The sequence below is a fragment of the Carassius auratus genome, chromosome 10, assembly GCF_003368295.1.
Source record: "Carassius auratus strain Wakin chromosome 10, ASM336829v1, whole genome shotgun sequence".
Taxonomy (NCBI): Eukaryota; Metazoa; Chordata; class Actinopteri; order Cypriniformes; family Cyprinidae; genus Carassius; species Carassius auratus.
This window is the reverse complement of record NC_039252.1, coordinates 6,461,424-6,486,566: the sequence shown is the minus strand read 5'-3', so window position 1 is coordinate 6,486,566 and position 25,143 is coordinate 6,461,424. Positions and strand designations below refer to the sequence as shown.

Below are 25,143 nucleotides of genomic sequence, written 5' to 3'. Positions count from 1 at the left end.
AAGAGGAAGTGTAATGAGTACCGGATCGATTACTAAACTTGAACATCTTGAAATGCCCCACAAAGCTTAGATTTCCCGGGTTTTACAAAGACCATCCTCGTGGGAATCTGCTGTATAGACTTTTGCCATTGAAAGAATCCTTTGAGCAAAAGGCTGTTTTGCAGCCATAAGGCTCAGTCTATGCAGGGACTCTTTCTTTTTAAGGAGTGAAGTCTTTAAAATAACGCTAAAGTTCCTCATGTGTGTGAAATTAAGCTCAGACTTTTGTTTCTGCGCTTCACTGATGAGTTGAGATCTCTTTCATGGAGCATTAGATAAAGTAGCAGGTGTATTGAACATAACTGTGTGCTTAAATAGACTTGGCATGGCTTTAACAGTTTATATAAAATACTGCACAGTACTGGGGAGATGTGTGATGGTATAATGTAATATATTGTAACATAATGCTATAATATATGTCATAAAATGATTTATTTGCAAAATTATTTGATTAAATCCTGACTGATATAATATGGTATTTTATGTGAGTGCGGCCTAGTGCAGCTTAACATGTATTTTGCATAACTATTTTAGTTCAGGATATTCATAAAGGTATTTTTGGGAAGGAAAAAAAGTAGACAAAATACATTAACGTTCCCTTGCATTTAAAATCACAAGGTTTGCCTTTCAGACTGTCACCAGGTTAACACGTTCACCCTCATTCACTCACTTTTCATTTGTATTATAGTAAAACGAAGTAAAGTGAGAGAGACATTATTGATAAGGACGCTGGAGACACCATCTGGCCATAAACAGACACTGCAGTCATGTTGCACTCATTTCAATATTTTACTGCTAAATAGTTCAAGTTTTGTTCTTTCAGATTTCAGTGACAGTAGTTTATTTTGTTTTTCATACTTTGCCTGAATCTAACATGCATCTTTCAGTTTCGTGCTCTTTAAATTATTTGTAACATTTGTAACGATTTGTAACAATGGAAGGTTCTTTAAACAAATAGCTACAAAAATAGGTACAACGACTAAAGGTGTGTGTGGGGGGGGGGGGTGCTCTGTTATGAAGGTTGAGAGGAGGCTTTGAAAATGTTGATCCAAACCTCAAGAGGTCAAGATAAATATTGTGTGAGCTATTTTATTTCTAAAAAATCTAATAGGCCTGACAAACTAATTTAGGACTGTATGGTAAAAAGAAATAAAGTTTAATTAATATTTAATTAATGTTTTAATTTTTAATATCAAATAGCATTTTAATTTGACTTTTTTTTTAGAATTTCAAAATGTATAGGTACATTTTAAGTTAGTTTGAAAGTTTTATTGAATCACAAGGGGGCGCTCTTTGCACACAGTGTCTTCAAAATCTTTTTCCTTTTTATTTTTATTTTTATTTTTTTTTTTTTTTATTCTTTCATCTCTCTGCTGATCTTTTACCATGACTTAACACTTTTAAAAAGCTACTGAGCTCCGGCAAAGTGTTTGTTGGACAATATGTCGCAATGCGACATCCAGTCCCCTGTATTTAGAAATGATCCCTTGAAGGACTAGTTCACCCAAATATTTAAATTTGCTGGAAATTTGCTAAGCCTCAGGCCATCTAATATGTAAATGAGTTTGTTTCTTTAACAGAGAGTCAACATCGCCAGTGGATGCTCTGCAGTGAATGGGTGCCGTCAGAATGAGAGTCCATACAGCTGATAAAAACATCACAAGTGATCCAAACCACTACAGTCCATCAATGTACGTCTTGTGAAGCTAAACGGTGCATGCTTGTAAGAAAACAAGCCCATAATCCATTAGATTGCTTTCTCTAGTGGAAAAAGTGATCTCATCTGAATCAGGGGAGAAATATGCACGGATCAAGCACTTTTTACAAGAGAAAACAGTATAGAACCGTGCTAAACAAATATGTTTTAAAAGATATGGATTTTGATGTGGGAGGACCGCAGGGGATGGACATATTCACTGGAGGAAGTCAGTGTTATGGATTGCTTTTTGATTTTTACAAATTAATTATTTGAGGGGTAAACTAGTACTTTAATGGATCATTTCTAAAATAGGTGACTGGATTTCTGTCCCATTGCCAGATATTCATTTAGTCACTTAGAAGCGGAAACTACGTCAAAAGACAACACCCATTCTGACGGCACCCATTCACTGCACATGATCTGTTGGTGTTGGTTTAACTGCATGTGAACATTTTATCCTCCTTCTCTCCTATCCTATATTAGGATTATTTCCACATTTTACAAAAACATTAATAGAATTACAAAGTTGAATTCAGTGCCAGATATAAAAGCTTCAACATTTTAACTTAGGAGTTGTAATTTAATAGCTGAGTAAAGAGACGTTCTGTCTCTTGACCACAATCACTTTCCATTCAGAGTCGGACAAGAGATAATTACAGAGCTCCTCAAATCCGTTTGAGGATAGAATGTCACAGGAACGCTAATGACACACGTGTCCTCTGTTTGAAGACAGCTGCTGTGAGGAAGCCAATGACTGGACGCAGAACACAGCTTTGCATTTGTTGTCTTGTAGCTTGAAGGATGTGCAGTGACACAGGTCAGTCATCAGAACAGAACCATCCGATCTAGCACATGTGCAGTGCGTGATGAATTGCTGAGAAAGCTTCCTATCTAAACTGCAAAGAGCTGTCAAGTCTAGAGACTCCACAGAATTATCGGTCCTTTGTGTGTTTATGGGAGTGAACCTGTTTTTTTTTTTAGCACCTCAAGACAGGTTTTTCAGGTGGAAATGCATAAGAAAATAGTTAGGAGCAAATAGGCTACCTATGCAATATATATATAATTAATAACCTGTATAATAGAGCTATTATGTGTTATATGTTTCTTATGTTTTATATTCTACTTACATTTATTACAGCACATGTGAGAAGAACAGAGGTGTCCGGTCATGATGCTTATTCACAGTACGCTCTAATTCTAGTTTGTACTTCCTGGTTTTGGATTCATGTGTAAAATAAGGTCTGTGGTTGACGTTCCACAACATTAACTTACATATACTGTCCTAGGGTTTTTTGCAGCGATGCTATAGAAGAAACATTTCGGGTTTCCCCAGAGAACCTTTCAGTGAACAGTTCTCATTGTTACAGTGAGCCTGTACACGTAAGTACTGGGAAATATTCATTAACTACAGTACATGTACTTACTACACAATAGGGTTATTTGCTTGTAATTATGCATCATTTACTGTTATTTAGTACATGTGAGATGTGTAACAGAGAGACAATGTAAAATACAACATTACCCAATTTTTTTCTTAGTGTGAAGAAATGTGAAATAATCTAAAGAACTTTACTCTTTAGCAATTTGTTATGAACCAGATTAATCTTGTCATTATGGATTTACTTGTATGTTATAGATAAAAACATACCTGCTTTAAAATGTATGTTTGAGGTAGGCCTTTGAGTGATGTGAAGACAAATAATGATAAAAAGTAATGTGGTACTTCACTAGTCACTAGGGAAAAAAGTGATCTGATTAGGGAACTTGTATAAAGACTGGAATACACTGCACGACTTTTAACAATGAAAACAGATTGTAAAAACAGGCATCATACACTACAGGACTGAGGATCACACACTGCCAAACTTTAATTTCATTCTGATCAGGGGTGCTTTTCCCAAAGTCATAGTTGCTAACCTGTTAGCAACTTCGTTGGTTGGTAATGGGAAATTGTATTGTTAACTTAGTTGGCAACTATTCTTTTGGGAAACGCTCCCCAGATCGAGTCTGTTGTAAGGTGGACAAATTAAGTGAAAGAACATTTGGCATTAGGGTTGAAGATAATCATTTTTCCATGTATCTATTAATTAATTGATTTTTTTTGTTAGTTTATTTAATTATTTTGTGAAAAAAAAAAAAAGGATTAACATTATAGATAAACCTCAAGGAACATATTAATATAATCAATTTAAAAAACAATCTCATGACCCCTTGAAACGATAGACATTTATGTATCTTAAAATGTTGTCTATGTAGATTCTTCACTAACATGTGGAGCTACAATCTTCATCATTGAAATAATGGTTTATCTTACACATCTGTCTAGACTGCTTATGTAAGACTGTTATCATAGCGTAAGACAGTGCTGATTAAGCTAACAGCTTAAGTGGTTTTCAAAGGGTTAAAAGTTCTTTAGCAACAATAATTTGCAGCCTTTTCGTATTTTAATCCTTATTCTGCATGTTGTTTTGACAGGGCAGTATGGATGGATGTAGGGTTATTCCCTTATGAAGTTCATTGTCTCATTTCAGGGCAACCAGAGAGTTAAAGATGACCGGTAACTGTTGTTTCTCACCGGTACATGGACATGCTTGAGTCACGCTGGGTGATTTTATTTTTCACGCATATTAATAATGCTGGCTTCACTGGTTAGTGTGCGTCATTAAGCTGAGATCTTTCATATGAAGTTTTTAATCAGCTAGCTAAAGGTCTCTCTCACTCTTGCATATCATATAAAAAAAAGAGTCATGCACATTTTGGCAGAAGTTCATACAAGCGCTTTATTTTCTACTCCACAAGTGGACTTCAGAATAATTAGTTAAGCATCATTAATACTGTTGATCAAGTTTTTTCTTTTTTCTGAACCTCTCGTTTATGCCAAGCCTGAATAATTCATTCTACAGCAAACTATTTGTGTGCAACTTATAGTATAATGGCGTTTGATTGTAAAGACATATCTTCACAACATTTTGACTTTAAAAAAGACTTTTCCCGAAAAAGAAAGAAAGAAAAACATGACCAACACCAACATTTTAAATGGTAATGTACACTATCATTGACATAATACACCAAAACAACCCATACGTTTTGATGGCAATGACACAACAGTTAAAATAATAGTAAGTCTGTGCATTGTCCTCTTAAAAATCACTAAGAGAAGTGCCATTATCAAAAACATGTACTCCGTCCTATAATGTGTGTGTCATTTACCCGTGTAATTGCTGCTTCCAGCTGTATTATTAAACCTACTGTGCTTTCTGATGAACATTTCTGAACTTGCTAAATGTGTGCCATCCAGTTGTGCACTAAAGCCATCAGTGAACTATACCAGAAAGAATCCGTCTCGTTCCTGCACAGAGCTGTGAGCTAGCATACAGAATCCAGGTGCTAGCTTTAGCATAGCAATACATCAGTCCGAGCTAGACATCTTTGAGAGACGACACAAATACGAGTCAGCATTAGTAATCCCAGCATTAGACAACTGACAGGCTTTGTGAAGATATAGCATATAGGAGTATGACAGATGTGTGTGTGAGCTCTTGAGTCATCATGCGTGTCAGTTTGTATGCTTTAGGTTGAGGGAAAGTCAGGGGAAGTACATTCACTTTATTCCTACAGTACAAATCCCCTGTTAAAGAATCGTGTTTCCATGAAAAATGGAGTTTCTTTAGAAGAAACAAGAAAGGCTTTTTGTCATAATTGCACTGATCATTTTTGACCCTGATTAGTATCCACAGAGACTCCTTTCACTCAAGGGAACAACAAATTACACGGAGCCATCATTGTGGGACATTATTTTCCCCTCGCTCTGCCGCAGCTGTGCTGTTGTCTAATGTTCCTGATCCCTTTCCAGAGATTATAGAGTGTTATTTAAGCCCTGTCATGGAATTGGGCCAAAGTGTGAAGCAGATAAATAGTAAAGTTAATCGAATATGTTCTTTAGGAAGTACCCAACAGGCTCAAATCATCATAAAATAAAATAAAATAAAATCTGAGTGGTGTTTGCTCATGCAAAACTTGCTCTGGTTGGATGCTAAGTGGTTGCTTACTGGTGGGAATTATTATTATTTCTTAATTAAAATGTATATTATAAATTGCATAACATTGTTATTTTATTTTATTTCTATGAAACAAACAAAAACAGGAAAAGTTGGAGAACTTGTGTGTTTCTGCAGACATCGCTAGTAAATATTCCAAGTAAAATAAAGTAAATCTTTTAAATATAAAAATAAATACTATATTTTATATTAGAATTTATATGCCATGTATTTGTATTATTTATTTATACATAACGATTATATCTTATGTAAAGAAATATAAAGAAAAGATTAAAATATAATTTTACTTTTATTTGTAATATATTTTTGAACGGTAAGATGTTTCTTATATTCACCAAGTCTGCATTTATTTGATCCAAAGTACAGCAAAGCAATAATACTGTAAAATATTTTTACTATTTAAAGTAATTGTTTCTATTTGAACATATTGTGAAATTTTGTTTATATATGTTATACACACATATGTGTGTGCTTGTGGAGAAAGTATTATAATACTTTTATTTAGCGAGGATGCTTTGAATTTATTGTGATGAAAAAATACATTTATAATGTTGCAAAAGGTTTCTATTTCAGGTAAATGCTGTCTTCTATTCATAAAATAAAATGGGAAAAATCTACTCAGCTGTTTTCAACATATAATAATAATAATAATCAATATTTCTTGAGCATCAAATATCGTATTATAATGACTTCTGAAGGAGTAACGATGCTGAAAGATCAGCTCTGCATCACAGGAATATTCAAATAGAAAACAGTTATTTGAAATAGTCAAATGTTTCACAATTGTACTGTTTTTGCTGCATTTTGGATCAGATAAATGCAGCTTGCAGGTGAGCAGAAGAGACTTTAAAAACATTAAGAAAATGACTAGTATACTCACACATACACACATTAAAAATGAATTAAACAGATTTAACAGTATTAACAGTAAATGTCAGCTCCACTCATACAGTAACCTTTAATAAATAGAAAACTTTGTTGTCCTAATGTGAACCAACAACTTGATTTACATGTTTTACATTCAAATCATGTAATTCAAAAGTGACTTTGGTTTGCAAAGTGAAATGAGCAGAAGCACGCAGGTGTTGTTACAGTGCATCAGGGGATCTTCAGCACTTGCCTCAATACTCCTGATTATTTCTGTTATGTTTAGATTTTGTATTTATTGTACTATTTATCATGTTCTCCATACCTGCTATCCGTACATTTTATGTTTGTTGTACAGAAGCCAGACATGTTTAAATATCAAATGATCAAAGAGGACTTGATTGAGACATTGCACACTTAAAGCTGACCAGATGAAAACGTCATTACTCTTATGTTGCTCTTTCAGATTCTTTCAGATCAATTGAGACAGTTGTTGATATACCATAACATGATATTGCTATAATTAATGTGGATGCAGAGCTTCTATCAATTAAACTTGGAAGAACCTGATGAGAAATATTTGAGTTCATATAGACATCTTTGTGCTTTATTACTGAATAACAAATGGAATATTTAAACAAATAATTTAATTAAAAGTGATAATTTGTTATACGATTTAATTAATGACAAAGTTATTCATTTTGATTTGGCTTTTACCAAATGGTACTGTTGCAAATTTCTGAAAAACATTTTTGTTTTTAAAAATGGAAATTAAAAATAATGTAAAAATATATATATTATTTATTTTAAAAAATTAACATGTATTTATTTATTCATTTATTTATGCATGCATGCATCTATTTTTATTTATTTATTTTTTAGTGATTGATTTATTCCGTATTAATTTTTATATGATTTATTTATTAATTCCTGAAACTATTTTTTTATTAAATAATTATCTTTTTTCCATTTATTTATTATGCATGCATTTATTTATTTTTTATTTTATTTATTTATTTATTATTGATAGATTTTGTTTTTCATTCATTCATTCAGTAAACAGGAGAAACATCTTCTGAAACAAACTTGACCTATTTTGACAGAAGTGATTTAAAACAAATAAAGAACATGTTAAATAAAAGTGATACAAATTAAACCAAATAATGAGCTCTTGCTGATAAAAACACAATGAACAATAATTTCTGTTTAAGACTAATAACTCAGAAACTTTAAACTTACAAATATTAATATAGAGTTTCTGCAAAGAACTACATATTGAAAATGAATAGAAAATAAATATATTGTTTATTTTGTTTTTTAATACTATTATCTTGTGTGCATATATGTGTATAAAGATACATGTTATATATTTTGGATTTTAAAAAAAAGAAGACTGAAAGTCATAAACGTCACAAAAAATGCCATTTGCATGTAATCTTTTTATTACAGAGAAAGAGTGAACGAAACAACAGATAAGCAAACATTTACGTAAATAAATTCCTCCTCACACTACACTATTTAGAAATAAATATTGCATGCATGCAGAAAGAAAGAATAAGGGGTTTTAGTCTGATAAGACCTTAAAAGCAATAACAGGAGCACTTGTTTCTTCTTCAGTTTCAGCTCTAAATCTGATGGTGTTAGTCATTTCAGCTCTTCTGTTGCTTGAGAAAGGAAAGACGATCTCTTTGAAAGACTGAGAATGAAACAAGAATCAGGGGCCCTGTGGGGGCCAAGGGTAATGTGGCACGCAAATGGACAACAGAAGCTTTTTTACAGAGAACCACACAGACAGACTTGTTCTTGTTTTACTTCTTTGTCTCCTCGATCTGTTCAACTTCGCTGGATTCGTCCACCACTTTGCCATTGATCATGGTTTGTGTTACCACCTTCACTATCTTACGGGTCCGAACGTCCGGCTCCTCTGCGGAGAGAGAGAGAGAGAGCGAGGTGAGCGATATGTCAGTGGACTGTAGGCTCTGTTATGAGAGCTGATTATGCTATATTTGAGTTATTATAGGCTAAAACAATGATGAAGACATTTATAATGTTACAGAAGGTTTCTGTTTCAGATCAGAGCTGTTCTTCTATTCATCAAATAAACCTGAAAGCTGTTTTCAACGTGATAATAATAATAATAAATGTTTCTTGGGCATCAAATCAGTATGTTAGAATGATTTCTGAAGGATCATGTGACACTGAAGACTGGAGTAATGACGCTGAAAATTCAGCTTTGATCACAGGAATAAATTATGTTTGAAAATATATTCAAATAGAAAACAGTTCATTTTATTTGCAATAATATTTCACAATATTACTGGCTTTACTGTATTTATTATTCAAATAATGGCAGCCTTGATAAACATAAGAGACGTTAAAAGCATTAAAACAAACAAAAAAAAACTCAAACTTTTGAAAAGTAGTGTATTTGTAAATAAAAGTTGCCATTTTTACTCAAATGTTTCTGTATGTGTTTTAATCTATTTTTAGATTAGATATTAGGTTATGCATCAATCATTTTGCCATATATTTTTCTCCTTTTAAAGTGATGTGTTATTTCATATATCAAAAATCATTTTGATGTGTGTCAGTAGAGAATCTAAAAATGTCAGCGCTACCAAGATTTTTTTTCTATTCTAACAAGTGAAGGTTTTATTGTGGCCCTGGTCCCTGGAGTCTTTAGTCGCTGGGGTGTATTTGTAACAATAGCCAAAAATACATTGCATGGGTCAAAATTATGGATTCTTCTTTTGTGCCAAAAATCATTAGGATATTTAGTAAAGATCATGTTCCATATTTGCTACTATAAAAATATCAAAAACATTATTTTTGATTAGTAATATGCATTGCTTAGAACTTAATTTGTACTATTTTAAAGGCGATTTTTTCAATATTTAGATTCTTCTGCACTCTCAGATTCCAGATTTTCAAATAGTTGTATCTCTGACAAATATTGTTCTATCCTAACAAACCATACATCAATGTTTATTCAGCTTTAATTATATAAATAATGACCCTTATGACTATTTTTGTGCTCCAGGGTCAAGATTTCTCCACTGATTTTTTCTTTCCAAAAGCGCTTTGCAGTTTCATAGATTAACCATAAAGCTGTCAACCTTGTTACATTATTTATCAATTTTGCCTGAATGGTGAAACAGTGGGGATTTGATCCAAAAACTAAATTAAGCAATATTTTTTAGTTATGCAGATTTTTCTGCCAAGTTTGTTGACTATAACTTGTAAGATCAGTTTGGGCACATTTGTTCTAGTGTTCATGTGGCATGCTGTGTATGAGCGAGCACTCACTCTTAGGTGGTGGAGGAGTCTCTTTAACCCTGCGAAATCAAAAAAGAAATTTCATGTAATTATCAAAACAATCATTAAGCTGCTAAGTTCTCTGACAGCAGTAACAACAAAGAGACTGGAAGGACACTGCAGTGAGTGAACAGTGACGATGTTTCTTGTTGGTGAACTGCAGGAATCTCTTGCACTCACGTCTCCTCTCCCTCCAGCAGTCTCCTGTAGGTGGCGATCTCCATCTCCAGGTTCTGCTTGATGCGCAGGAGCTGCTCGTAGTCCGTCTTGTTGCGCTGCATGTCCAGACGCAGCTGTGACAGGTTTTCCTCCAGCTGGGCCAGGGTCGCCTGCAGCCGCTCCATCTCCAGGGTGTACTTCTGCCCCGTTTCACCCAGGTTACCCTCCAGGGCCGACACCTGCGAGAGGAGTGCATTTCCTCATTAATTACTCACCATCAAGTCGTTCCACACCTGTAAGACCTTCGTTCCTCTTTGGGAACACAAATGGAGATATTTTTGATGAAATCCCAGAGCTCTCTGAGGCTGCATAGACAGCAACACAACTGTCAAAAAGAAAAACTATCAAAAGCCTGAAGATTAAATTAAATTTGAAATAACGATAATATATTTAAAATGTCAAAAATGGTGAAAAATTCCACTTGGTCACAATTTATTAGTATTTTTTTTTTATGGTTTCACAATGAGTTGTTGAGTGATGTAAACTGTTACGTGCCGAAATGAATGTAAATGTGGGCATGTGTTCTGTCTGTGTGTCTTTAGTGAATAATTAGCATGTAAATGAAGCTATTCCATCAGTAAATAAGTCGATCCTATTTATTTAACTTGTTTAATCATGTTTAAACTGCCAACCACCAGTTAGTGATAAGGTGAACTGTCAGGACAAAGAGGCTTTTTTGCCTACTCCTCATGTGCTGATGAAGTGCAAAACCTTTATGCAAACACTCACACAGCACGATTCCTGCAAAAAATGTAATACATAGTATGTTTTCAAGTCATATAAATTGCATTTTAATTATTAGGGGATTAAAGGGTGCCTTTATGGATCTACTTGCACCCTCAAAATAATTGTACCTGCAGAGAAACTACAACCAAACAAGCATCTTACATCTTGGCTTATTTACACACGTGTGACTACATCTGAGATGCTGGGAGTGATCTTGGACTGGCGTGAGATTTGAAGGTCATGAAAACAAGCAAACCTGTTTCTGAGTGAGTGTTCTGATGGAATAGTTCCTCTTTGGAGATCTATTACATGTGTATTGCTCGTAGTAGGGTTTCCACTGACCCCCTTTTCACGACATAATCCAAAAACAAACTGTGTCTGTGCTTCTTTCAGCTCACAATTGACTTGTGAAAGTAAAGGCATGCGATGGAGCATTTATGGCCCGGCTCATTCAAATAACCTCGACATAAAGGGCAGGGTTTTACTTTCCAGTGCCGAGCTGTAACTGGATCTGCTTTGGCCACAGCTCTAGAGGTTCACTCAGGGAACACAAATGGTCTTTAAAAGGTTCCTCCTGCCTGGTTCTGACCTGTTTGTGAAGGCTCTCCAGCTCCACTTCCAGTGTCTGCAGAAAGCGTTGCCTCTCGGTCAGTTCACTCTGAGCCCCTCTCAGGGCTTCATTACTCTCACGCACCTGCGTCTGCGCCATATCCAGCTAAACACACACACACACACACACACACACACAGTGGATGGGTTAGAAAAATGCTCTGCATGCAAGACCACCATGCAACAGAAGAAAGTAATAAACCCTACTAAAGGTCAAAATCTTATATGATGATGTATCAGTCGTAATAACATGGAGCATTGATATTTACTAAAACAATGATTATCATGGCTCAGTATATGGTGTGGTTTTATATACAAAAAAATACCATGGGATAGTTTTCTTGTTCAAAACACAAGGTAATACCACAATATTTTTTAAGTACCTTGAAATAAGATGCCATAATTTACACTAGCTTCCAGATTGTGGATCACTGTGGTTCCACATTTACAAAAAAACCCCCAAAATAATACCATTTTATTTTTGAAGTGCCTCGTGTAAATACCTTGTCCAAAAAGTAGCTAAGAGTAAGATATGGTTTATGGTTTCAACATGATTTAACTTGCATAAATACCCTGGCATCAGTAGGGTTCAGAAACCATGATAATATTGTGATCTAATAAATAAAAAATTAAAAAATTAAAAAAACATGATTATATTTTGAAGTATTTAAATACCATGGTTTCACTTACCAAAAAATAACGCAGTACTAGTTCCACTACATGGTATTAAAGCATGGTATTTATATGTTCAAAAAAACATGGCACACACAAATAAAAACAATACAAAAAAATGGTAATTCCACAGTATTTTTGAAATTCCTTATTTTACCTTAATATCATGGTACTACATATTATCATTTAACAAGGTGTTGTTTAATGGTAATACATAGTAACTGGGTTTTGCCAAGGTGAAATGTGATCTGGGTTTAGGAAACTCTTAACGGGAGCTAGCAGCCACTGGTTCTGAGCCTGATCCTCTGGGAACACCAACCTTTTTACGGTACCAGTGCTCAGATTCCTCCTTGTTCTTCTGGACAATGCCTTCATACTGAGACCTGAGGTCAGAGAGAACCGTCCCCAGCTCTGGGCCGCGGGCCGCATCCACCTCCACACTCACTTCCTCTTGAGCGACCCGGGACCTCAGACTGTCTATTTCCTGTGAGAAAACAAATGAGAGAAGGATGTCATACGACTAAACAAACTGTCTGGTAACTTTCTGTAGAACTAACAAAAACTGTTAGCCCTTGACTAATGAGATATTGAACATGTTTGGATAGGTTAAATGTGCGTGTATTTGGTGTTTGAACACTGGGGTGCGGTTTGTTTGCTGATTTGAGACTGCGGAGTGAACGCTGGGAATTTGATACCACGTGGTGGCACAAGGTCGGTGGAAGTTACTTCATTATTAAGTTCATCCCAATGAATAGTTAATAGTGTTGATCTCATGTTGCTCGCAAGGAAAGTATGCATGTGTCCCGCACAAAAACAGACAAACACGCCAGATATATTTTGAATATTCGACAACCATGACACCACACCCTTCTTTCCAAATAAACCCAGAGCCCATGCGTGAGAAAGCATTAGAATAGTTCTGTGCTTCCTGAGTATTTTTTTTCTTACATGTTGATTTGTGGTTCATCGATGCACCAGTGGCAAGTAAGGCTTAAAACAGGCTATGTAAATACAACAAACACACGCTATTTCCCGAACACAGTTCAAAAACAAAACATAAGTTCCCTGAAAACCTTATTCTGGTTCGATGGCACAGATGTTTAATAGTAACTCTATCATGTACTTATGAACTAGGCCTTGTTCGCTTGAAATGAACACGAGGATTAAAGTACTTGCACACCTTCTTTAAACTTGGAATTTGTAGGATATGCATCTTTGTGTGGTTGTGTAAAGCAAGTTTCTGGCCTAAAAATGACAATCAGCACTTGACTCACATGACTCAGTGCCAGGAGGTTAGCTGTGAGGCACATCTTAGATTTCATGAGCCAAAAGAACCGCATGGATAGAGTTACAAATGACTCCAAGCATGGACAGTACAGGTCACCTCTTAAGACTCTTCAAGGGTTTGACAAACCTGTCAAAGAGATGGGTTTTCGCACATTTGAGGAACTATTTTTGGTTCCTCAAAAGACGTTTTTAGAAGAACCTTTTTTTCCACCATGCAATGGAAGGATTCCATGGATGTTGTAGGTTCTTCTAACTATAACGGAACTATAATGGAAGAGATTATACCATCAGTTCCTCCATTAACGCATGCACAAAAGGGGATTACATCAACAGAAGGTTGGAAGGAATAAAATCCACTGAATTTTGGACTGGTACGCGTCCTACTCTTTATATTCACTAAATGGTATTTTTTAACCAGTTTGCAGACTGACTGAATGCAGAAATGAGGAGCAACAGGTGCAGCATTCATCATTTCGTTCCCACATGGAGATCTCACCTCCTCATGATTCTTCCTCAGGAAGTAAAGCTCCTCTTTCAGGCTGTCCAGGTCACCACGGAGGGTGGCAATGATCTGGTCATGATCTGACTTAGCTTTCTTCAGGGCCACACAGTCCCGCTCCACTGACTGACACATGGCACTCTCCGTCTCCCATCTGCAAGCACACATCAAATCAATGCCTCCTAAAGCTCCTCAGCAGATGTTCTGAGACGTGCACTCACTTGATTCTGAAGTCATCTGCAGCCAGCTTGGCGTTATCGATCTCAAGCATGATCCGAGCGCTCTCCAGGGTCTTCTTCCTTACCTGTAAGATACAGAACATGATGAAGATGAAGGTGCACATAAAACCTAAATCTCAAACACACTGAATTAAGTGATCACAGTGGAGGATGACACAACTAGGAGTGTTAATTTCTGCTCCTGGAAGACCACTTTCATTCAGATTTTGGCCTTTAGGATCTTCTGAAACCTTCAAGCATGTGAGCTGAAGCAAGTAAACTTTGCAGGAAAGTGCCCCTCCAGGATTGGAAACCCTCGTCATAGATGGTACTTATGGATAATGTCTCTTTTCTGAAAGGACGCAGTTGTGATGGAAACTTAACTCATCACTTCAAGGTGTTTGAACCTAGTACCACTGGGTAACCAGCTGAGATTTTTGACCCCTTCTACGAAGCTTTTTATTCTGATTTAGGTACCTTCCTTCTTTGTTAAAAGGTAACTGTTTAGTCTGACAGAAGGTAATCATTGAACTAGTGCGTCTGGTGTGGCTAATGATCAGACTCTCTGAGCATGTGTACCGACACACAATGAGCCATGCTAACAATCTTTGTTTTCATTAAGTTCTAAAGACCTTAAGGGCACCGTCCACATACTTCCTGTTCCAGAGCATGGGCTTGGGCCATCATGGAGTCAATATCATGTCCTTTGGGCACACGGTCCAGCATCAGTTGCTTGATCCTCAGCTCCAGGTCAGCGTTGGACTTCTCCAGAGAGCGGACCTTGTCTAGGTAGCTGGCGAGTCGGCTGTTGAGGCTTTGCATGGCCTCTTTCTCATTGGTGCTGTTGCCGTGAAGGCTGTTGCCCAGGCCGTTCAGATCTGACATGCTCATGGAGGCAGAGCGAGACAGAGGCTTGGAGGAAGCGAACGAGACCGCTGCCTTGGATCGGGCACGTCCACTGTCCCTCAGAGACATGCTGGAGAAAGAGGGCTGTCGGCCCAGAGAGAAACTCCGTACTGACAGACTGGACGACATGACCTCTGCGGACAGAAGGAGACGGCTTTCAGTATGCACTCAACACTTTTGATGAATAGCTACAACTAAAAGTTAAATAATAGCCTCGCTTTAAAAATATCATCTGAGGTTATAGCTTACATGTGAGAAATGGATTGTGCAACAGTGCTACAGGTATACACTAAGTTATACAACAACAGTAATGTAATGTGCTGTGCTTTTAGAATAAGAATCAACTCAAACCACCCATTATTGCAGAAATACTTGCAGAAAATATACTAGTAACAACAATGAGTAAAGAAAATCATATGTGTCCCTGGACCACAACAGCAGTCATAAGTAGCACGGGTATATTTGTAGAAATAGCCAACAATATGGGACAGTATGGGTCCAAATTATAGATTTTTCTTTTATGCCTAAAATCATTAGGAGATTAAATAAAGATCACATTCCATGAAGGTAATTTGCACATTTCCTACCATAAATATATCAAAACTAAATGTTTGTGCATTATTATTAATATGCATTGCTAAGAACTTCATTTGGACAGCTTTAAAGGTGATTTTCTCCATATGTAGATTAGAATATTTATAATATTGACTGGTTTTGTGCTCCAGGGTCACATATTTGGTGTAGAAGAACATCACACATCTCCTCCTAACCTCAAGATTTCCATCTTAAACTGTTTCTCTACACAAATAGACTTTTTAAAAGAAGCCTTTCGAGCCAAGAATTTTCCAGTGCTCCCCCCGTGCTGGAAGTAAACGTCCAAACTCTGTAATGAATGACTTCTCAACTCTTGGCTGCTTAAGAGAGTTGGTTCACACCTTCCTCATCCATCTATCTTCTGCCATAAAGTGATAACCGTCTACTGTTAAAGAGCTCTGGGCTGAAGGAGCTCTTTATGCTGATCTGGGACCTGAATATATATATTTCATCAAAAAAAGCAAGCCTATTTTAATATTGTATATATATATATAATACAAGAGAAACATGTAAGATATTTTGCATTGTAACTTTATTTTCCTAACAATTAACCACATTTAAGCCTCACATTCAGGAAACAAGTCTTAGCTAGCGATGGACAGCTGTTTTAAATGAAAATGACTTGCACAGTCCATTATCATTTCATGCTTTCTGCTCAGTGGAGTGTTAACAGCATCAAACAATGCACAAAACTTGAATGCTAAGGATCAGATGATGTGTAAATGGACACTGCATTGTTGCTCTGTGTTGGCACATCAAACAATTAACCTTCTTCTGATGCGAGGCTTGCTGTCTTGGAGACTAGCTGTGCCTCTTGTGTTGTCAAATACAATTGGAGTTACTCCGAGCAAGAAAATACGATTAATCTGTGGACGTTCAACATCATTTTTTAAACTTTTTCTCAGACCGCCCAAGAATTACAGAGACCATATTTATGAACATATATGATTTCATTTGGTTTAAGCATTTGACAAGAGGCTGGTTTCTATGTGGATAGGCTACTGCAGAAGAAAAGAAGTTAAAGAAGTCTCAAACCTGTGGTGTTGGTAGTGAAGGATGGCTTCTGTGCTGTGTGATGTGAGGAGTGTTCAGCTGTGGTCAGTTCCTAACGGTGCCCTCATATAGAGCTCAGGACAGGGGGCGGGGCTTATACTACACCTGAACACCTGTGGGAGGAGCCAACCTGACTCTCTCTCAAACTCAAGCTGTTCACACTAGTGTAACTCAAGATACCAGAGATCACGGCATGAAATATTCAACAGGTTTCTGCTGTAACATGAACAAAGAGAATGAAAAAACAAAGGCTGCTCTATGAGCCTGCAGGATAATATCTTTTTATTATCTTCCTCGATTCCCTCTCAACTAGATCTGAGGGATAGCCTATCTTTTCAGTATTCTAGTTGCAAACTGTGCTCTACTAAACAGAAATGATGGTGACCTCGCCTAATTTAAAGGGATATGTTCACAGAGAGATGGAAAGTGTTCTTCAGTCTTAAAGGGACAGTTCATGCTAAAATGTAAATTCTGTAATTATTTGCATACTCTTTCGTCGTTCCAGACCTGTCTGAGTTTCTTTCTTCAGTGGAACACAAATGAATGGTATTTTGAAGAATGATGGCAACTGAGAACTGTAAAGCTTCAAAAGAACAATAAAGCAATTTAAAGTGACATGAAAGTGGTTCATACGTCTTGTGCACTATATTCCATGTCGTCAAAGGTCTTTTTTTTCTTCTTCTTTTTTTGTAAGGAACAGACCAAAATTGAAGCAGTTTTACACTGAAAATCTTGACATTTATAAATCTTAACATTTATAAATAAAGGCTCTATAAAAAAAATTGCTTTTATTTTTATATTTTTACACTGAAAATCTTGACATTTATAAATATAGCCGTTTGTAAAAATTAGCTTTTATTTGTATATTTTTACACTGAAAATCTTGGCATTTATAAATACAGGTTTTATAAAAAATTTGCTTTTATTTTTTATATTTTTACACTGAAAATCTTGACATTTATAAATATAGACATTTGTAAAAAATTTGCTTTTATTTTTATATTTTTACACTGAAAATCTTGACATTTATAAATAGAGGCTTTATAAAAAAAATAAGCTTTTATTTTTTATATTTTTACACTTTTTTACATTTATAAATATAGATATTTTTAAAAATTTGCTTTTATTTTTATATTTTCAATATGTATGAATAGTTCTAATAAAAAATGTTTTTACTTTTGTTGTGTGATTTTGTCGTTTTATATATATATATATTTTTTTTTTATTAATTACTTTAGTCCTGTTTTAGTTTCAGTCATTTTAGTAATTCAGCCTTAACTTACTTTATTTCAGTTAGCTGACAAGCCAAGATTTATCATTTTCATTCAGGTTTTTTTATTTATATAATTATTTGATTTTATTTTTACCTCAGCTTTATCTGAAATAATGAAAACAAACAGTCTCAGTTAATATTGACTTCCACTGCACTGTAAAAAAAAACTGTATTTGTACTTCACTGTTACTTGCCTTTGTTATTTATTACTTTTTGGGGGGGGGGGTAATTGTGAGATTTAGCGAATATTCTCTTCAGTGTGCATGGACAAAAAACACTGACATTTCTCAAAACATTTTTATTTTATTTTATTTATTTTGTGGTAATTAATCATGAAATCTACTAACAAATATTCAGTGAAAATTATTTCTACCCCTATTTTTTTATGTGCATACGGACAAAAAAACATTGACATTTCTTAAAATATCTTCTTTAGTTAAAATAGCAGCTAGAAACCAGCTGTCATATTCCAAGTTACCATTTTACTACATTTTCCAGCAGAGAAACATTACATTTTTTATTACAAGTGCAATAACTATTTTGCAAAAAGCGACAGGTTAGTTCATATGATACGCACAGTCCGATTAAGTCAGCACCTTTCAAATGTTCCCAACAGCAGCGTGATCCTTCTCTCAAACTGTGTCATGGGAACAGAGTTGGGCAGCAAACAGAGATCTTTTGTGTCAGCTCTAGAAACACAATGAAGTGTCCAGATCTCACAAAACTGGACTCGATGGCAGCGCTGCGATCGGTTTGATTCACACACCCGTGTGTTTCAGGTTACATGTCGCCTTGTCTCAAGGTTTGGTGCCTGTAAACACGGCTGCAAACCGCAGTGACATTCCTAAAGCAGAGCTCAGGCTGTTTCACACTGAGGGTCAGTGTTTCTCTAGTTAAACATGAGCAATGCTGAAAGAGTATGGAAAGAAGAGCTCTGGACCTGTTAAGGTAGTATATATTTTTGCATTTCTTGGGAAGAAAATAGTGCTAGTGGTTGCCCACAAAATTATATATATTTAAATGCATTTTAATTTCATTATAGTTGTATTTATTTAAATATATTTAAATATAATGCTTCAAATAAAACATAAAACTTTTCTTTTTAACCAAAATTGGTCCAAACTCATCATTTATTTCAAATTTTATTTATTCCATCTCTCTCTTGCTCTTTTATGGCACCATGGGTGGGCAAATCGATCTGCAGCATGGAAACATTGCATGGGATGGAAAAGAAAGACATTAGCAGTGATTTATGATCTTCTAGAGCTGGAGTAATTACTCAGCACATGTTTGACTTAAACTCATCCCAGTGTCTTTGTGAAGAGGCCCAGTTATTTGTCAGTGAATCCCGTCCTATACAACTTTCACTGTGTGGGGTAAAAAATTAACTACTAGAATGAAAATAGTTTTGACAGTCGTTAAAAGAACAGTTAATCCAGAAAACACAAATCGGTGATTTTTTTTAAAGAATATTCTGGCCATTTTTTTGTAGTCCCACGCAAGTCTTCTGAACAGGGGCGTAGCCATCTTTTCAGAAGGGAGGGGGACAGAAATTACATTACAAAATTACAGTAATATTGTGAAATATTTTTAGTATTTAAAATAACTGTTTTCTATTTTAATATATTTTAAAATGTAATTTATTCCTGTGATCCAAGCTGTATTTTCAGCATCATAACTCCAGTCTTCAGTGTCTCATGCTTCAGAAATCATTCTAATATACTGATTTACTGATTATCAGTATTTAAAACTTTCCAGTATTCTTTGATGAATGAAACGATCCAAAGATCAGCATTTATTTGAAATAAAAAGCTTTTACAACATTATACACTATATCATTCAGTATAGTTTTTATTTTTTGGAAAAACAATTATGGAAATTAAAACATTTATTTAGCAAGGATTCTTTAAATTGATCAAAAGTTATGATAAAGACGTCATTTTACAAAGATTTATATTTCATATTAATGCTGATCTTCTATTCATCAAAGAAAACAGAAAAAACTATTCCGCTGTTATCATAATAATTTTTTTTTATTTTTTTATTTTTTTTGAGCAGCAAATCAGAATATCAGAACTATTTCTGAAGGATCGTGTGACTGGAGTAATGATGCTAAAAATTCAGCTTTGAAATCTCAATAAATTACATTTTGAAATATATTCAAATAGAAATCAGTTATTTTAAACAGGCTAGTAAAAATATTTCAAAATTTGATTGTTTTGCTGTCCTTTGGATCAAATAAATGCAGGCTTGGTGAACAGAAGAGACTTCTTTAAAAAAACTTCTTTAATGTGTTCGTTTTTCCAAAAGTGTCTGTTTTCCTGTGAAAACAGTTGTTTTCATACAGCATAGCTGGACGATTTGGCAGTATTAGGAGTTTCCTGGTATGAATTTCTGCACGAGAGCGCCCTCCGGCTTCGAGGATGAATAAAACACACTGCAGGAGTGTTTAGCGCTACGGTAAGTTCATCTTCTTCTGGGTCCAAATAAAATATAATGTCATGGGCAGACTATCCTGTCCCATTGAGTTTAAATCTATATTTATTCACACCAGCCCTTGAAAACCTCTTTGCGAACACACTTGACCGAAAAAGTGCCGGGGACGAATTTCAGTTATATTAAAAGTGGGGGGGGACTACGCCCCCTGATTCTGAAAGTTTTCTATAAGAAACAGAACAAAATATAAGTTTTTACAATGAAAATCTTGACCTCCATGTTATTCAGAATTATTGTATTTTATTTCGAAGACATTTTTATTATATATTATAATTATTGTTATTATAGAGAAAGAGAGAGAGTTTTCCTCTTTCATTTTAGTAAGTTAGATTTGCTTTTGTCATTTGTATTAGTTTTTTATATTTAGCTTTCATTTATTTAGATTTTATTTTTATTTTTTATTTCAATTTTTAATTTTGTATGTTTGTCATGTAATATTTATTATTTGATTTTATTTTTAATAAGTTATTATTTTATATTATTATTATTATTGTAGAAAGATAAAAAAAAATTGTTTTGTTTTAGTAAATTTTAATAATTTTGTGTTGAGTCCTTTTGTCATTTGTATTATTTTCTTTATATTTAGCTTTCATTTATTTTGATTTTATTTTTTATGATTTTAGTGCTTCAGCCCTAACATAAATTATTTCAGTTAGTTGCCAAGACAACATATTTTTTTAAGTTTTAAATGTATTATTTATCATTGCATGTTTTATTTTATTTGGAATTGGTTATTATTTAAAATTATTATTACTATTATAGAGAAAGAGAGAGAGTTTTCATATTTTCAATTAAGTGCTTTTGTCATTTGTATTAGTTTTTTTATATTTAGCTTAAATTTATAAAAAAAAAAAAATTGTGTGTGTGTGTGTGTGATTTTAGCACTTCAACTGTAACATATTTGATTTGATTTCGCTTGTAATTAGTGACTGTTTAAGTTAACAGTAACAACACTGATCAGTTTTCCTAGGCACTATCAGAGAGTCGGTTATGAATTCATGATTCTTTTAATGAATCAGACATTATCTGAATAATTTGTTGACAAACTGAACTGATCCAGTTCTGGAGCTCAACTCATCTGATCGCACCAGCTCACTGGAGAGGAAGATTATAAGAGCGACTCATATTTCAGTCTGTTCCCCACACAAAGCTATTGAATAACTTCAAAAACTCATTTGAACTCATTTCTTAGACCTTCATAGCTCTAGTCTCCATTCCCTTTCATTTGACTTTATTCAAAGATTCTACTTTTGTGTGCCACAGAATAAAGAAGAGCGAGAGAAGCATGAGTAAACAGTAACATAATTGTCATTTTGGCGCTAATCCTTTAATTTACTGATGGTAGAGATGAGACACGGCTTATGATGACAGGTTAAAGACAAACACGTGAGAGATACAGCAAACTCAAACTAAATACAGACGTGTCACAAAGAAGACAGACTGAACACACATGTGCAAACAAAACCGCTCTGTATGCAGCTTTCTAAGCATGTGCATGTTATATTTGCCTCACATATTGGACACACATTTGGCATTTCTATGAAAAAGGGCATGTGTTGTCCTGATGCATTGCTGGCTCAGTGTTGAGTTATGAACTGTCTGTCCACACCTCACATTTAAATCTTTAACACAAGGGGAAATGTGACACATGGGAAAAACGCAAATGATGTGGCTGGCTTGTGTAGAGGTGAAGTGTTGGAGCAAACGCTTTGTGTTTGTTGTCTCAGCCGGAGACAAACAGGATGAGTTTATCATAGAGAGTGTGTCCAGCCATGGGACGGGTCTACAGGAGTCTTATGTGTCTGTATCCAGTGTTCAATGTCTGGCAAGTCAAGACGTTAAACTACACTGGTCACTTGCTGGAGGCATCAGGTTATTGTATAAAAGACAGCTGGATCATGTTTCTTTGACAGACTATAACTTTAACCCCTTTGATGCTGTTTTGCATCAGAATTGTATGTTTTGGTTTAATATAATTTTTTACTTCAATGGAATGGTGCAAAACTTGGTAAAGGTTTTGGCACTTTTGGCTATGTTAATATACACACACACACACACACACACACACAAAATCTTTGACATGATTTGAAAAGATTAAACGATCCTTAAAATCGAACAAATATCACATTTATACTGTTCGCCGTTAAAAATGACATTGCATTGCATTGAAAATGAATGGGAAGCTAATTTCATCTAGTGGAAGGATTTGGTACTGCGCTCAAACAAAATATTACTCTCAAGTCTGATGAAAACGCAGCTTGTTTGCATTCAAGGGTTTAGGTTTCTCGCAGTTTTGATTTTCTCACATTTTTATGTATTTCATTTCAAATTTGAAAATAGTATTTTGTGCATTTTTAAACTTCTATAATCGTTTTTAGTTGCACTTTTTGAAAACAAAAGGAGACCAAACTTGAGACTGCGCTCCAAAGCGTTCAAGATTTGCTTAACACGTTTCATGTTCAGGTCTATACTCAAATGGTGGCGAATATAGTACTACATTCATTCATTTCATTGAATAAATAAATAAATCCAGCACATGAACAACCTGAGGGATGATTTTAAAATATTATTTTAAGATATACAATATGTAAGGGGAATGGGGTTTTTGATGTTTTTTAAAAGGTTATATTCACCAGAAGATATGTGTACTGACTGGCCATGTAAATAATATAAAGAATTAGGCTAAACAAACAATGTTAAAGATTTGTGTGGTGAAGGTTAGATTAAGGGGAAAGGGATGGAACTATCTCACTGCATATATAATATAATATCATATAATAAAGTGTATGTAATAAATGTGTACGTGAGACAACTTGAACTTGAAAGATGATCTGAAATGCTCAGGACAACATCTCCACCTTGTGGATGCTTTTCTATCTAGTGCGTTTTAAAGAACTGCTTGATATATCATCAGTTTCAGCAGCAGGTCCATTTGCTTTGCTCGTTTTGAGAGGTTTGTGTACAGATATGTTTTCTTTTCCTCAAAGGGCTACACTTGCAGTGCACTTAAAACAAAAATTAAATTGTTTGCAACCATTTTTTTCAGCGTTGTATTTAGCATTTATCTAAAATTAAAAAAATTAAAAAGACAATTGTCAATTATAAAGGATTAATTATATGCTTTTATTATTATTATTATTATTTGTTCATTTTATTGATTGTGAATCAATTAAATTTAGTGAATGACATGTAATGGAGCCCCCCTCATGAATGCTAGACTTTGGTTTTAGCTTTGAAATGGATTGATTGTAATAACGATTGTAAAATGTTTTCAAAATCAACATCTTGACCAGCATATCAGTTAAGTATTAAGCTTCATAAAGGAGTAAAGCGTGTAGACAACAAAATAATAGAAATCTATACCAGAGCGGAGACAGCAGGGGTCACCAACGAGCTTCGGTCCTGAAGCTAAAGCCACTCATACGGTGCATCCTGTTTCCACTGATCATCCTTGAGATGTTTCTACAACTTGATTGGAGTCCACCAGTGGTCAATTCAGATGTTTGGACATGATCTGGAGAGGCACAGACCTGTCTATATAAGGCCCCACAGATAACAGTGCATGTCAGAGTACAAACCAAGCCATGAAGTCCAAGGAATTGACTGTAGACCTCCGAGACAGGGTTGTATCGGGGGAAAGATGAATGCAGCAATGTACAGAGATATCCTTGATGAAAACCTGGACTTCAGACTGGGGCGAAGGTTCATCTTCCAACAGGATAACAAACGCAAAGCATAAGGCAAAGACAACAAAGAAGTGGCTACAGGACAACTCTGTGAATGTCCTTGAGTGGCGCAGACACTGAAGAGATCTGAAAATGGCGGTGCACTGATGCTCCCCATCCAACCTGATGGAGCTCGAGAGGTCCTGCAAAGAAGAATGAGAGAAACTTCCCAAAAAAAGGTGTGCTAAGCTTGTAGCATCATACTCAAAAAGACTTGAGGCTGTGATTGGTGCTTCAACAAAGTATTGAGCAAAGCCTATGATTCAGATTTCAGAAGATTTCAAAAAACTTCTTTCATGTTTTTATTATGGTGTATTGATTGTAGAATTGAGGAAAATAATTAATTTAATTCATTTTGGAATAAGACTGTAACATAAAATGTGGAAAAAGTGAAGCGCTGTGAATACCTTCCGGATGCACTGTACTTGGTTTAATATTTGACCTTAAGACATCTTGATTTAAGTGTATGAATACCTTTTGGGAACACTGTACATTCACTAACACAAATTTTGTTTTCGTAGGAAATAATGCTAAAAACCAGAACAGATGTATTATTCATGGTAGGTTATGTCAAATATAGCCAGCTAATAAAGTGGAGACATAAAATACACAAGTGCATCAGTGCGGTGTCAGTGAAATCAGCTAAATCAATAATACTGATCAGTGAGTGCACAGTCAGGATGCGACCTCTGACCCCACTTGACCTCTGCTGACCTCTGTCACACACCATTAGCCTGGACAGACCCCTGCAGTCTTCCTCTCACTTTTAAACACCACGCTGGCCCTTCTGACCAATAACAGTGGGGTTTTGGCCCCAAATAATGATTCACATTTATCTCATTTTGAGGGATTAAAATGTTCTTGTAAACTGTTTGATATACTTTGGTG

At 35.1% G+C, this 25,143-nt stretch overlaps 1 protein-coding gene across 1 annotated transcript; it reads right to left on the bottom strand.

The window, feature by feature from the left end:
- Window positions 1-8,082: 8,082 nt before the first annotated feature.
- LOC113109691 (keratin, type I cytoskeletal 18-like) lies at window positions 8,083-17,021 on the bottom strand. Its single transcript, XM_026273420.1, has 9 exons — window positions 16,744-17,021; window positions 14,863-15,248; window positions 14,212-14,294; window positions 13,988-14,144; window positions 12,524-12,688; window positions 11,513-11,638; window positions 10,159-10,376; window positions 9,970-9,998; window positions 8,083-8,587 (listed from the first exon to the last, which is right to left on the bottom strand). The coding sequence occupies exons 2-9, from the start codon at window positions 15,241-15,243 to the stop codon at window positions 8,472-8,474; spliced, it is 1,275 nt and encodes a 424-aa protein (XP_026129205.1). The 5' UTR covers window positions 15,244-15,248; window positions 16,744-17,021; the 3' UTR covers window positions 8,083-8,471.
- Window positions 17,022-25,143: the final 8,122 nt, after the last annotated feature.

Coding starts and splice junctions, on each gene's coding strand:
- LOC113109691 (XM_026273420.1), bottom strand. CDS start 15,243: ATGTCGTCCAGTCTGTCAGTACGGAGTTTCTCTCTGGGCCGACAGCCC. Junction 11,639..12,523: donor AGCACTGGTACCGTAAAAAG/GTTGGTGTTCCC, acceptor GTGTGTGTTTAG/CTGGATATGGCGCAGACGCA. Junction 9,999..10,158: donor CTGCTGGAGGGAGAGGAGAC/GTGAGTGCAAGA, acceptor TTGATTTCGCAG/GGTTAAAGAGACTCCTCCAC.